We start from the raw sequence: 13,819 nt of genomic DNA, 5'->3' as shown, positions 1-13,819 counted from the left end.
TTTTTTTTAAGTTTCACCTCTTCCACATTCTTTCACCGATCGTTTTACATCACTTAAAAGGATTTGAAGATACTTTCGTCCAAATGAGAAGCAAAGCGTTCGTGCCTCAAGCTGTTTTGTTGTGACTCCCTGCTGAAGTTTAGTTATAAAACAAAAGACATTATATCTTGAAACAACATTTTCATTCCATGTAACAAATTTCTGCGAGTTTAAGGCTAACATATACAGTAATCCCGCTCTACTTTGAAAATCGCCCCCACCCCCAAAAAACGTATCGCTACATACTAATGCGCCATCCCCGTTGCGACGACATGGAACCACTGAAGCCAAAAAAAAAAAAAAAAAAAAAAAGCCATTTCCCCCTACTTTGCGGTTTTTCACTTTTCGCGCGTGGGTCTGCTACCAATTAACCGTGAAAAACAAGGGATTACCGACGTGTGAAATTCCTCGTAGAAATGAAAACTTGCCGTTCGGTCATTTTAAACCTTCAAACGGCTGCTACGTTAACGCACGGGGATCGAACAATACAGGACGCGCAGTCGGGAACAACTCTGTGGTAACAGCGGGCTGGCAGCGCGGCGGACGGCGGCGGGATCGTGCCAGTGGCGAACCTCAGACCACAACAGACGGCGCCACACGCTCCATCCTCTGGTCGGCCCCAGAGCTTTGAGACCGCACGCCAATGAACGAGAGTGAGGGGGGAGGGGGGAGGGGGGAGGAGGGGTGTCCCCCTTTTGTTCACTTCGCTTTGGCTCGTCGCTCACCTTCGCCGCAGCGCTGGAAAAACCTCACCCGCTGTAAATCATCTTGCGGGGGGACCGACGAAACCCCGGCGACGAATAATAACAAGGGGCGTCGATTGCGCGGAAAAGATTCGGCTGCTCGTGCCCGGCGGCCGTAACGTGTGCGAAGCGGTGACTTTTTTTTTTTTTTTCATCACAGGGCTCAGCAGAAATGCTGTAATGGTCAAACAGGAGCGTTTCATTTGATGCACGGGGCCTCTTAAGCGTCAATAATGACCAGTCATGCAATTCTACAATTAATTGCGTGTCTCCTGTTGCAAGAAGAGACAATCTGCTGCTCGGCGGCTTTCCGACTCACCGGCTCGACTTTTTTTTTTTTTGTTTATTTTTTCCCGTCCACAGTGCCCATTACCCACGGGGCGCCGGTCAACTTCTCCATGGCGGACATGCCCGGTCAGCCTTACTACCACGACCTGAACTCCGGCGTGGGGATGCATCGCTCCCTGTCCTCCCCTCCCGGCAGGTCAGCAGACACATGACTCGAGCGCTTGTTTTTCTCGTGTGCACCCCCGTATGATTCCTCGCTTCCCTTTTAGCGCCTTTTAATATTTCACCCTGATTCCAAAATGGATTCCATTCATTGCGTATCTCCAAATTCTACACACAGCACAGCATAAGGACATGGAGAAAAAAAACAACACATTTCTCCACCAATTACAACTTCAAAAATTTCACAGAATGCAGAACATCAGAGATCTTACCTTCCGCGTTTGGAGAAATGTATCTACCTTTCCCAGAATTCCACATCGGCCACCCATTATCCTCATTCCAAATTCCGATTATTCCTCTGAGTACGTCAACTATTTCCCCCTCATTTTCCCACGTTCTGAAACTTGCACACGTTCACGGTCAAATTCCTAAAGGTTCGCAAATAGAATGTTACATTTTTACCACCCCACCAAATTCACCAAAACGCGTCGTTGCTGTCACGATTGTTTAGTGGGCGTCGAATTTTGAGGTTTGAAAAAGTGCATTGAATCCGTTTTGGAATAAGGCCTGAAACAACATCACCTGTGTTGAAAGCGAAGGTACGTGAATACGGATTTGTACTGTATTTTACCGAAGTCGCTGATCCCAAATTGGTGCCACCCGTTTGAAAGTTCCAAATGTATGGCTCAAGCCTGCCCCTTGTGACTGCACTCCTCAGCAAAAGGCCCAAAACCGTCAACATGGAGGAGAACATGGACACCAGCCCGACGGGACCCGACTTCTACTCGTCGCCCAGCTCGCCGGCCAGCAGCCGCGCAAACTGGCACGACCGAGATGGAGGTGATTTGCGCAGCCGGCGTCCGCGGCAAATGAGCGTAACTTTTTTTGTTTTTTTTTTTACCGGAGGGCCAGCGCAAGCGTCGCAAATTATTTACCGCGTTGCGAAGTCGACCCGTTTGTCTTCAAGCTCTTTCCAGGAACGTGAACCCGTTCACCCCTCTCAAAATACGTCACGTGTACCGTGACAGAGTTAGCGGCGGGGCGCTCGTTTGAAACTGCTGCCTGTCTGAATGCGAGTCCCGGCGCTCGCGCACCTGTTGCCCGCGTTACAGGAAACGCCGGATTCCGCGGGGCAGAGCATCCTCGACCAGAACATAGTGTTCCAGCTGTAGTTCATGACACGGTATTTACTTTGAAGTGACACATCAAAATCGCTTGAGGGTTAGCATCTGCAAATAGCGTACCGCGGCTTGCTACTTCCTGTCGTGTACGTTTGTTTAAAAAAAAAAAAAAGCATGCTTAATGACCTAATCAAGCATTTTTTTTTTTTTTTGCTCCACCCACGTGCTTTGACATTTGACATCGTGTTCCTCCCACTGTCCCTTGCATTCTCCAAAAAAAAGAGGCACAGCGTGCTCGCTTCATGGCGTATGCCACGGACAGTTGAGTTTTCTGTGAAATGGACAAAAAGAAGGGTTAGGGTTAAAAAAGCAACTAGGGTTGCTCGTGGACGCTGACAATTTGTCCAGCTAGCTTCGTGCTAACATATGATGCAAAACGCCCAACTGACATCATGGGCATTTACTTTTTTCGCCAAGGCCTTTCTACTTACCTAACTTTCAGAAATACACGACCCGTATTTTGTTCCCCGGAGCTCGCGAAGACCGCTGTAACGCAGGACCCATCCGATACGCGAGACAAGCGGGAGCCACAAGTGGGACTCAAAAGCCCGAGGCCCGCGCGGTCGCGTGAAATTTCAGACGCTCCAGCGGGGTCGGGCGTTCGGGCCCGTCCTCCCAAGGCGGCCGTGACGCCGTCAGGAGTCGGAAAATGAATGTCGGAATGATTTTGTGGCCAGTGACTGGTGACACTTCCGGGTCCCTTTTTCGTGGAAATGGCAGCCGTTTGTTTATTTTTTTTATTTTATTTTTTTTTTTTTTGGGGGGGGGGAGTTATAATTGTCACGGCCACCAAATTCTGACTCTCTTGGTGGAACTGGCGACCGGGATCCGATTTCTCGTCTTACTTTTTTTTTTTTCCCCTCTCTCTCTCTCTCTCTCTCTCTCTCTCCTCTCTCTCTCTCTCTCTCTCTCATGGACTTCTGCCCCAAAATGGCTGCTTCAGACCAAAATGGGCAACTTCCTGTTCGGTTTCGGGGCAGTGACGCTTCACTCCCATTATTTCAAATATCAAACGGTGGAAGGAATGCGCACGCACTTTTTTGGGCCAGGCGTGTGCGAGCGCGTTTGGTTTCTCGTAATTAATTGCGCATTTCCCCGAGGCGCCCCCCCCCCCCTCACCTCTCTGAAGGATTCCATTAGGTGAAGAGAGGAAAAAGCTCCGACAAGATGAAACTTTTATCCTCTCACAACCTCTTAGTGGGAATTCCCCCCCAGCACCCGCCCAAATTCCGCCGACCTTTACCGCTCTCTTCTTTGGAAACGAGCAGTCCTTCCTGTCACGGGGGCCAATTCTTCCCTCTTGTGGGCAAAGGGAGTGCGCCGAAAACATATTTGATGGCGGGGAGGATTGGGCGGGGCCAGGGGAACGTTTTCAAAACGATACACTCGCAGAGAATCGGCGACAAAGAACTTTAGGAATGTCCCCTGGAAAACATAAGCCGTCCCGTCTCGGATCTATTCTGTTATCCGGTTCCCCTCGGAAGCCCCCCGCCGCCCGAGTCCGAGCGTGGAAAATTGAAAGGCACACAGTTGTGACGGCGGCTCGCGAGGCTGCGTTAGCGTCTTTGCTTATTCTTCCACTTTCTTAACAAATTTCATGTCTCCTAAAAAGCTCGGGGATTATCCACGGCGGATTATGGGAGCTTGTCAGACGGCGTGCGAGGGGCGAGCCGAGCAGATGTCAGCCGCCGATTTTGTATTCATGATTCCCCACCCCACCCCCCCACCCCCTCCCCCGATGTCCTCGGACATGACATCGAGGAGTTTTCACGGGCTCCCGTTTCTCCGGAATGTTTTTTTTTTTTTTTTTTTTTTTTGAAACCGCATGCGTACGATTTGCAAAGTCAACTTTTCCACCTGCCCCTCCAAGGATCCTAATCCACACAAATCCCATTCTCACGACAACAGGGACGTGTTTCAATCAATTCTTGGCAGGACAGACCTCCCTTTTATTTATTTTTTTTAAATCTCTCCAAACATGTTCCGATCCAGCCTGTTTGCTCTGATTTCGATAATGAGAATTCAAATTTGCTGAGCGTGTGTGTGCGTTTTGATATGCAGCAGACATGTCGTCACCTACCATGAAGAAGCCAGAGAAGCCCATGTTCAGCCCCACCTCCCCGCAGGAGTCCTCGCCACGAATCAGCACTTTTCCTCAGCCTCACCACCCGGGCCTGGCGGGCGTAGGACACAGTGGTGAGTTTCCCTCGGCGGTCCCGCGGGCCGCCGCCGATGCTGAACGGCTCTCTCGTCCGGCCCGCAGTTATATCGACGAGGAGCCCTCCCCCGCACTCGCCGCTGCAGTTCTCCGCCTCGGCCATCCTGCCCCCCGCGCCGTCGTCCTACTTCCCGCACACCACCATCCGTTACCCGCCCCACCTCAACCCGGCCGACCCCCTCAAGAGCTACGTGCCGTCGTACGACCCGTCCAGCCCGCAGAGCGGCCAGGTAGGTGGCCTGGCGTAAAGGAGTTTGCGTTTCGCGCCGCCACGTACGTCCACGAAGGGGTGCGTTCACTTTTGTTGCCATCGGTTTAGGCTTATCTTGTTGCGTTACACAAGCTGACCAACGTGGAGCAAAGTGCGATTGCTTCAGTGTCGCCGTCTCTGGAGGAGAGAAGGTCTCCTCGTCCGGCCCAAACCGCCGCGCCGATCCTTCCCGACGGCGTGGAGGAGAAGGGGGCAGGTGTCTCAATTGTGGGATCCCGGTGCTTTAAACAATGGCTCCACCTCCAGAGTGCGGGGGTCGGAGGGAGGGGGGGGGGGGGTCCTGAATTGATGCTGTGCTTTTTAAGGGAGGGGGGAAAAAGAGAAAGGGGGGGGGGGGACAAACCACAGGGAATGAGAAAGATTGTAAATATTTGCCGTTGCCGGGCCCTGGCTCTTGTGCAGAATTAACCGGGCCTCTGCTAGTTGGGGGGTGGGGGCCCCAACAAATAACATGGCGCTTATAAGCCCGTGGACCGGTGCCAAAATGTTTTTATGCTTGCTTTAACCCAGATTATATTACACTCTAATTAAACATTCTATTCACGTCCGAGGGAACCCTCTGGACACAATTCCTTTGGAGAAAGGCCCATTTGAGTTTTGAACTTTGGGCGGTCCCGAAACGAACGGCCCAGACAGTCTCCAGCCGTCTAAAAGAGTCGCCCCCTTCCTTTCTTCTCCTTTCTTTCTATATCGTCTCTCCGCGCCGGCGCATTCACGCCATTGTGACCGCTCGCTCGGCCCGTCTTTTCACGCCCCGCGTCCCGGTGAATTCCATTTATGAGCGCTATTAAAATCTTTGTGTAAAATCATGTAGGAAATCCATCGTCATTGACTGAGCGTCCCCCTTCAGAGTCACCGTCATAATAGTGACCACTCAAATCTGTTCCTTTAATGTGGAACCAGCCTGGTTAAGAGACAATAGTGTGCTTTATTCAGATTAGCCGCAAAAAAAAAAAAAAAAAAAAAGAAGAATCGGAGCCGCGAGTAGCTCTCGCAGCCCCTTTTCGGCGGCAAATCCTCGGTTCTCGTCAAACTTCGGCGCCGTGCTCCCCCCCGCCCCCCCCCCCCCCCCGCGTCGGATGCCCGAGTGAGAAAAGCTTCTCACGTACTTGCTCGAGTTCAGGTTTGATTCGGGCGAATTCCCGAGCATGTTTGCTTGCCTCAAGAGATCGTTTTCTTCCCGCGTATCACTCTTGACGTCAATCGTGAATCGTGAGGATGAGCAGTACAGTAATAGAGTAACTTTTGATTCCCGCGCAGCCCAACAGCAGCAGCCAGGTGGTGGGCAAAGTCCCGGGCCACTTCACACCCGTCCTGGCCCCCTCCCCGCACCACGGCGCCGTGCGACCCGTCTCGCTGTCCATGCCCGACACCAAGCCCATCACCACATCGACGGAAGGTCAGTCCCGCTCTCGACACAAAATGCTTTGTCGGCATTTTCCTCATGAGACCAGGCTGCAAATCCCCATTTAGTTCTTCTCCTCTCCTGCTTTACTGTTAAACTGTTAAAACATTTAAGGGGGGGATTTACGTCATGCTTGCAGGTTTATTACCCGCTAATTAAAGTGGGCCCAAAATCTGACCTTGCGGCGCCCCACTTGTCAGTGTTGGACGCTTGCCATGCTGATGACTGAGCCTGAATTTATAGAGCACTTCCAATCAGCGACTTTAATAGACAAGAGCGACATGTTCCACCGTGTCGGTTTTTTATGTTGGCCGCTGTTTGTCGTCCAGGCTACTCGGCTCCCGGCACCCCGACGGCGAACCGCTTCGTAGGCCTGAGCGCCAGAGATCCCGCCTTCCTCCACCAGCAACAGGTGAACCCCCTCCAGCCACCGTACTCCATATTCTTGTCCCCCGTTTCCCCCGCCCTCTCCTTCGGTTCCAGTCGCACCGATCCGGAACCGACTCACATTGCTTAGAGCCTTATTTTTAAAAAAAAAAAAAAAAAAAAAAACCGAGTCGATTCATTTTTCCTCTCAAAATTCTACACGCAACAGCAGAAACAGATCTTGGAGCCCTGAGCTCTCTGAGGGGAGCGTCAAGTTCACTTTCGAAAGGTGGCCGGCGTTGGAGGAGTCCTGGCGATTCCAAACTTTTTCCATTTCCAGACGGTAACGTCCGCAGCGCTTCAAGGCGGCGGAAATGGTTCTGAATTCAATCCGTTTTGGGAATAAGGCTGCGACGTGAGCCCGCGGAGCGCGGCGAATACTTTTGCGACCCACTCGAACGGCCACTTTTGTGGCCATGCGACGGAATCCCCGTGAAAACGGCGGTTGCAAAGGCTCCTCGCGCTGTCGCCGCTGCTCAGTAATCGGTCGCCGGGCGTCATTCTCGCTGGAGGTTCGCCGCGCCGCCGTTTCTCAGGATGGGTGAGGTGTGTGTGTGTGTGTGTGTGTGTGTGTGAAAGTTTAGAAGAGGACACGCTGGAGAGTGTGTCCGACCGCCCCCCAACCTTTTTAAGTGCCAAGCACACCACAACCGCAACTAATTGAATGCGTCTGTACGCCGCCATATAACCATCACTCCACAACTACGCCCCCATCCTTTTTTTTTTTTTTTTTTTTTTTTTAATGTTCAGTCGTAATCATAGAGCTTCATTTGGCTCCTCTCTCGTTCTCTCTCGTTTCTCTGCCACCCCTACGCCAAGACGAAAAGAAAAAAGGTCTCACTCAGCCAGAATTTGCCGATACTATTTTTATCCCGTGTCAACCCTCAATGCCAGTCCATGATCAAGTCATGAATTCGAATGGCGCCGGTTGCGAGTCCTTGAAAAGTGTGGATTTTTTTAAGCTTCCGTTTTTCACACTGTATATTATTATTCATCATATTTGACAATGCATGGTTGTCAAAAGTCGAACTTGGCTCAAAGAGCTTCCACGTGCTGGTTTAGGGTACCAGAAACATTGAAAAAAAAAAAATCCAAACATTTTGTTCATTACCACAGTTGTTGATTTAAACCCACTGTGGCATCAAAGGGCGGGGGGGGGGGGGTTTCCATAGCCACAGAGCCAGACCTTTATTCCATATTTATTTTTCCCCGGATTCCAAGAAATCTACTGTGCAATCTTTTATCGGCGCGGGTGAAATAGCCCGGCGAGTCGTCTTCAAAAAGCAAAACACACGCACACGAGCGCACACCTGCTCCACGATTCCCAGGCAGCCCCCATTCATCTCTCGCCTTGGTTAACCCCTCCAGGGAATGCCACCATCCAGCATTCCGCTGGGAGAAATCGGTGATCAGATGTCATTTGGCATTATCTAAGCAAGGATCCTAATCCGCAATCTGCCTGCATCTGTTCGTGCCCCCCCCCCCCCCCTCCACGCTCACCCCCCACCCGTGCCACTATGATGTGGCGGTGTCAGCGGGCAGATGGCGATCCCCTCCAGAAGAAGCCGCCGCCGCGTTTGTCGTGGACGTGCGCTCGCCGCCCCGTTTTCTCCCTCCCGGCCTCTGAATGCTCACCGTGCATTTTCTTGACCGCCGCCGATGAATATTCAGCGCGATCTGATGAAATGGCTTTTAAGAGGCGGCGGGAAGAGAAAGCGCCGACAGTGCACTTTCCCGTCCCGCCGCTTTGCCAAATGAATGCGGGCGGGGCAAGGTTATCCCGACGTCGGCCTCTCCGCTGGATTGCGGGCACGTGCGCCGGCATAATGCGCGCGGATGTGAAGGTTCCGTGCAAGTGTAAGCAAGCATTGCTAGCGCGGGCCTTAAATCCCGCCCGTCGACCTCGCCGAGTTCTAATCAAACTGAACTTGAACGTCGAGTAGCGCAAGGATTTGCGATGGAAAGTATTGGAGAGGTTTCTGTTTTGGGGCTGCAGTGCTCTGAAGTCCCCGACCCGTGGAAATAAGAACAGGTCCTCGTTGTAAAAATGTTGAAATCTCAATTTGGAAGATTTATTCCTCCACGAGTCTCTTGTCCTGCCATTTGGATTGCGGCTCCTTTTAGTGGCGATTTTTGCTTTGGCTTCGTCAGTGTGGGGAAACACAATACATATCTTATATTATGCATGTCTAGGGTGTGAGGTGCTCGATTCACCGCCTAATCTTTAGCTTTCAAATCCAAAGCGACGCAGCGGCGCCACGTAGCGGGACCTGCGAGTCTTTACATCGGTTTGCCAAAGAGGATTTTGCTCAGACGAGCGTTTGCGGCCGCAAGGCGTGGGACTTGCGCTCCGCGAACCGACAGAAACGAGTCACTCACCTTGTGCGACTAACTCCATCTTTTTGTTTTCTTACTTCCAGGTTAGCCGCGATTGCATGTTTTCCATTGCTCGTTTTTGTTTTGTTTTGCCCATAACATAACGCTCTCCCGCATGCTGCTTGTTCTCTGTCCACTGTTGACTTGTTGTGTGATCTGACCGCGAGCATTTCAATTGACAGCTGAAGAAGTGTGACTGGAGCGTGACTCAAAACGGCAGGCATTATGGCCCCAGTGCCGTCGACGACACTTTGGGGATTGCTTGGCAAAGGTAACCCTTTTTTCACTCTTTCACGCTCGCCTCTTTTTTTTTTTGTTGTTTTTTGCGCGCGCACACACTCAACCACTGTCCATCGCTTCATTCCTCATGCTCCCTCTTTTCACGTGTCCTTCATGTACAGTTTGTTGGCCATCATTTTTGCATGCTTGGAGACGGCCAGAGTGTATCCTTCATTCCCACACGGATTAAATTGCAATTGTAGCGTATCGGGAGATGTTTGTTTGTTTTTGTCAATCATTAAAAAAAAAATATATATATATATATATATATATATATAGATAGATATATCCTCTTTGGTAATGGAAAAAGCAAGAAACCGCAACACTCATTCGCAAAACTGTTGCTAAATGGGTTGGCGGCGCTCATTGCATTTTGTAAACTAGCTGGTCTCTGTTCGCAGCCCTGTTGTTAGTGTGAGCCGTGCAAGAAAAAAAATCCAAACCAAATCCATTTCAAGGAAAAACGACAATCTTTCAACGGGGCAACATTCCCTTGAAAGTTGCAAATGAAATCTGAGCAGCGGCGACTTTCCTGGTTCCGACAAGCCGGGTTTTGTTTTGCCTCCGCACTGAAGTCATGCATCTCCAACTAAATCCACACACACACACACACACACCGCCCCAGCTTCCTCTCCGGGGGGGGGGGGGGCGAACCGTTATGCCAGTGAACTCGGGCCTGTTTTCCGCAGTTAGGTCTCCCTTTTTCCACTTTTCCCTGGAACCGTGCGCGTATATGCGATCGTCTTAATGAAGGTTCTTTCCAGAGACGCGCACACTCGAAGAACCCCCTTCAGCGGGCCTCCTAAATCGGCCCGGAGGAGGAGCAGGAGGAGGAAATGTCCTCACCCGCCTGCTTTACGCGCCGTCAAATCAAATGGGTCCAAAAAAAAACATTTTGCTTTGTGCATTCAACCGTCGAGAATACGTCTTATATCGCTCCCCTTTATGTCAAAACTGAAATTATATTTTCATCTTCATCCAGAACGGGGGGGGGGGGGTATTGTTTTGACACAAATAAGCAGAATATATCTTCAATTGTCAAAATGATGAATGAAAACGGTAAAAGGTAAAAATTACGTGCAATGCTAATGTAGTTATGCGCCGCTAACTAGTGCTCAGTTTCGCCCTCGCCCTGACGGCCCCGGTCAGTCTACTGGTGTGCAGTAATGTCATCCAGCAGTAGTGGAAGAAAAAAAACAAAGTTGATCTGTTTGCGTGGCTTTGTCATTCGACGAGTTCCCTGAATTGTCTCACTGGTGAGCGGTAGACAGAGCAGCTCAACTCCTTGCGCAAAATTGTGCGGCATTCGCACGTTGCCGTCGCGCAGGCAATCCATTAAGATGCCAGTCGCTAATCTCATTTAGCCAGCTAATCCTCAAACGTGTAGCGCCTTCGCGTCGCGGCCCATGCGCGGGGAGGCCGCGGGCAGGGTTTCTCTCCGTCCCGCAAGGGCCCGTCCTAGTCCCGAAAACATTTAAGAACATCTTTGTTGCCGTCCTAAGCTCATTAGGCACCGGGCACTTTTGTCGTCGTCGTCGTCCACACTAGCCGCCCGCTACCAAGTGAAGCGTCCATTAGCGGTGGCGGGATGAGCCGGACCGCGGCGTCTCTTTAAGCCCGGGACGCAGATCCGATGCGACAGCCGTCAATTTGAACCGGATTCAAAGGGACGTGGCGGCTCCCTACAAAGTGCGCTTTTGTAGCTGTGTGGTCCCCGCGACGTTTCATTACCTGAGCGGGGGATAAAGAACGGGAGCAAACAGGAAAAGAGAGACACTCTTGGCCACTCTGTGCGCTCTTTGTTCAGCAAGGTAGGAAAAACCTAATCCCCGCGCAGCCCCACACCGCTGCCCCCGTTTCCTGCCCGTTGAATTTTGGCAGGAGGACCGGGAGGGGAGGGGAGGGGAGAAGCCAAAGAGAACTTGAGGACGGGTTGGACAGGAAAAGAAGTACAGGAGAGGATTGGCCTCTCTTTTTCATTTGCTTGAAAGCCTTCAAACGCGAGCCGGCCAACGTCTTTCTGGGACCATTTATCGCCGACTGCCGCTTGCTTTGAAAGCACGGATCTCGTTTTCAAACTCGCCCCAAAACCTGCAAGATCCGAGAGCAAAAAAATAACGCAGCACGAGCGGGAGAGCGCTTGTCACGCTCCGTAGCAGAGGGCGACGTTGTCCAAGGTGGCGGCCCCCGCGGATGGATGCAAATTGATCAGTGAATCTTATTGTCCGGGTCCAATATTCGTCGGAATTGCGCACCGACAATGTAGCCTTGGAGTGGTTTGCACAGGTAGCCGCCTCGTGCTGGGGGAGAGCTGAGATAAGTGCCCATTGGGGCTGAGGGGCTCTCGTGGGGAAAGGGTGGGGGGTGGGGGGGCTAATTATCTGACATGTACGTAACGCGGTTACCCCTCGGGAACAACGCGGCGCTTGTTCCCGCTCGCATTTTCAGTTAGCACCGTTGCTCCCCAGGAACAATCCCAGTGTTGTTTTGCCATTAGCGTGATATGAATAGGGATGGGGCGGCTTTGTGGAGGGGACCCCCCCCCCCCCACCCCTCGGTCCCCCGACCCACACACAAATACACACTCTTCACAGAAGAGGCACAGGCACACAAACACAACCTTTTAGACTGCATCAGGATAAATTAAAAAAAAATGTGGGCTTAACCCCTAAAATCTGTGCTCCCCACTGTATAGAATATATATATATATATGTGTGTGTGTGTGTATTTATATATATATATATATATTTTTTTTTTTTTTTTTTTAAAACCCTTTTAAAACATCAAAGCAAAGATTCCCGCAGTGCCCCTGCCGTCTCTTGAGATCAAACCCGTGACGTTGGTCACCTGCCGTTCCGATCGGATGCAGGCATGAAGTCTGCGTCCGACGTTTTGCTGTACTCAAGTTCTAAAAATGTTATGATATTAAATGTTCTTGAAGTATTGAAAGTGAACGTATTGAAAGGAAAACTGTGTGCCTGACTTTGTCTCGCTCAGCCAGGATACCAATGTTGAGTTTTATTTGGCCGTAACAAAAAAAAAATGATTGGGGGAAATGTTTCAGAGTAAAAGTGTACATTTTTTTTTAAGAACATGTGGTAAAGTTAAAGTTGCAAGAAGTAGAATTAAAACGCAAATACGTGAAAAGTACTGTAAAGTATATGTACTCCGTTACATTACAAGACTGGTATCACTGAGTCAAAAAAAAAAAAAAAGTCAACTTTTAACTGTTTAATATCACTTTTTTATTGCCAAACTAAACGTAAAACAAAGAGAATGACATATTGTGCATTTGGAACAACCAGACAATTTTGGCTTCTGGTGCTAACATACCAGAATGGTATTGTAATGCTAACGGTAATGGCTAACATACGAAAATGCTAACATACGAAGAACACCGCCACACGTGAACTCGTGAATAGCAAGACTGTCTGTGTCATAACCCTCGAAAGCAACGGATATTTGAACACAAGTCGTGGCGCAATGTAACAATGCTGACAGACGTGTATTCTTTATCCTCTGCAAAGAGCATCTATTTGGGCACTTTGCTGAGTCCCCCTTTTTTTTTACCCCCCCCCTCCCATTTCTCTTCAAAGATGTATTATGCCGCCCCCAGATGGCAAAGTCACGCCCGTCAGAAGGAATTGCAAAGATTTAATCAGGATGTACATCAATTTAATTATCTATGTTACTACTGTACGTTACGTTTGAGTTGATTTTTTTTTTTTTTTTTCATATGGGGGGGGGGGGCGGGAACGGGTCAACGTTAATTTTGAATGGGGGAATGATGATTTGAGGGTTTTGAGGTCAATTATCTCAGGACACCACAATACTCGCCGGGAGGTTTTGTGATCCGGACTCATTTGCGCACGTGTCTCTCGTTTTCTCCACGCAGTCCTGGTACCTGGGCGAGCTTAGTTCCATTCCAAGTGTCGAACGGGACGCCGATTCTGCCAACAAATGTCCACCAGAACTACAGCATAAGCATCATTGGTGAGCCGCTGGTCCCCGCCGAGACCGGGAACTGAGCCCAGAGGGTGGACGAGTTGTTTCTGAGAAGGTGGGGGGGGGGGGGGGTGAGGGATGGGGGATGTGTGTGTGTGTGTGGGGGGGGGGGGTGTCACAGAAACCAGCAAACGCAATCTGGACACTCTTCCCAAACTGTCCCAACCCCCTCGCTCGCCTGGCTGTGATGGACGCTGGAATAAGGAAGGAAGCTTCAGGTGTGCCGCCCCCCCCCCCACTCCCCCATCCCTCCTCCTCCCCCTTTACACCCCACCCAACACACACACACACACACATACACAGTATACATAAACCAGCCAGTTGTTGTTTGCAGAACTTTCTAATGCATTCAAATACTGTGATGTATAGATGCCTTAATGTTCTACTGCATGACAGTCAAATTTGTGCTTCTGATGCTAACGCGTG

General features: G+C 50.5%; 1 protein-coding gene across 4 annotated transcripts in view; it reads left to right on the top strand.

Annotated features, from left to right (window-relative positions):
- The window catches only part of LOC133494566 (nuclear factor 1 B-type-like), a 48,552-nt gene extending 35,107 nt beyond the window's left edge, over positions 1-13,445 (top strand). For 3 of the 4 annotated variants that reach the window (XM_061808517.1, XM_061808519.1, XM_061808518.1), the window contains exons 5-12: positions 1,146-1,266; positions 1,951-2,072; positions 4,475-4,609; positions 4,677-4,861; positions 6,163-6,301; positions 6,637-6,719; positions 9,292-9,380; positions 13,284-13,445. In XM_061808517.1, the coding sequence (XP_061664501.1) occupies positions 1,146-1,266; positions 1,951-2,072; positions 4,475-4,609; positions 4,677-4,861; positions 6,163-6,301; positions 6,637-6,719; positions 9,292-9,380; positions 13,284-13,416 (1,007 nt within the window). In that variant the 3' untranslated portion in view covers positions 13,417-13,445. The remainder of the gene's footprint in view (positions 1-1,145; positions 1,267-1,950; positions 2,073-4,474; positions 4,610-4,676; positions 4,862-6,162; positions 6,302-6,636; positions 6,720-9,291; positions 9,381-13,283) is intronic. The other variant, XM_061808520.1, reaches the window with a different exon arrangement.
- Positions 13,446-13,819: the final 374 nt, after the last annotated feature.

This window comes from Syngnathoides biaculeatus, chromosome 21 (assembly GCF_019802595.1).
Source record: "Syngnathoides biaculeatus isolate LvHL_M chromosome 21, ASM1980259v1, whole genome shotgun sequence".
NCBI lineage: Eukaryota > Metazoa > Chordata > Actinopteri > Syngnathiformes > Syngnathidae > Syngnathoides > Syngnathoides biaculeatus.
This window is presented reverse-complemented; position numbering and strand designations above follow the sequence as displayed.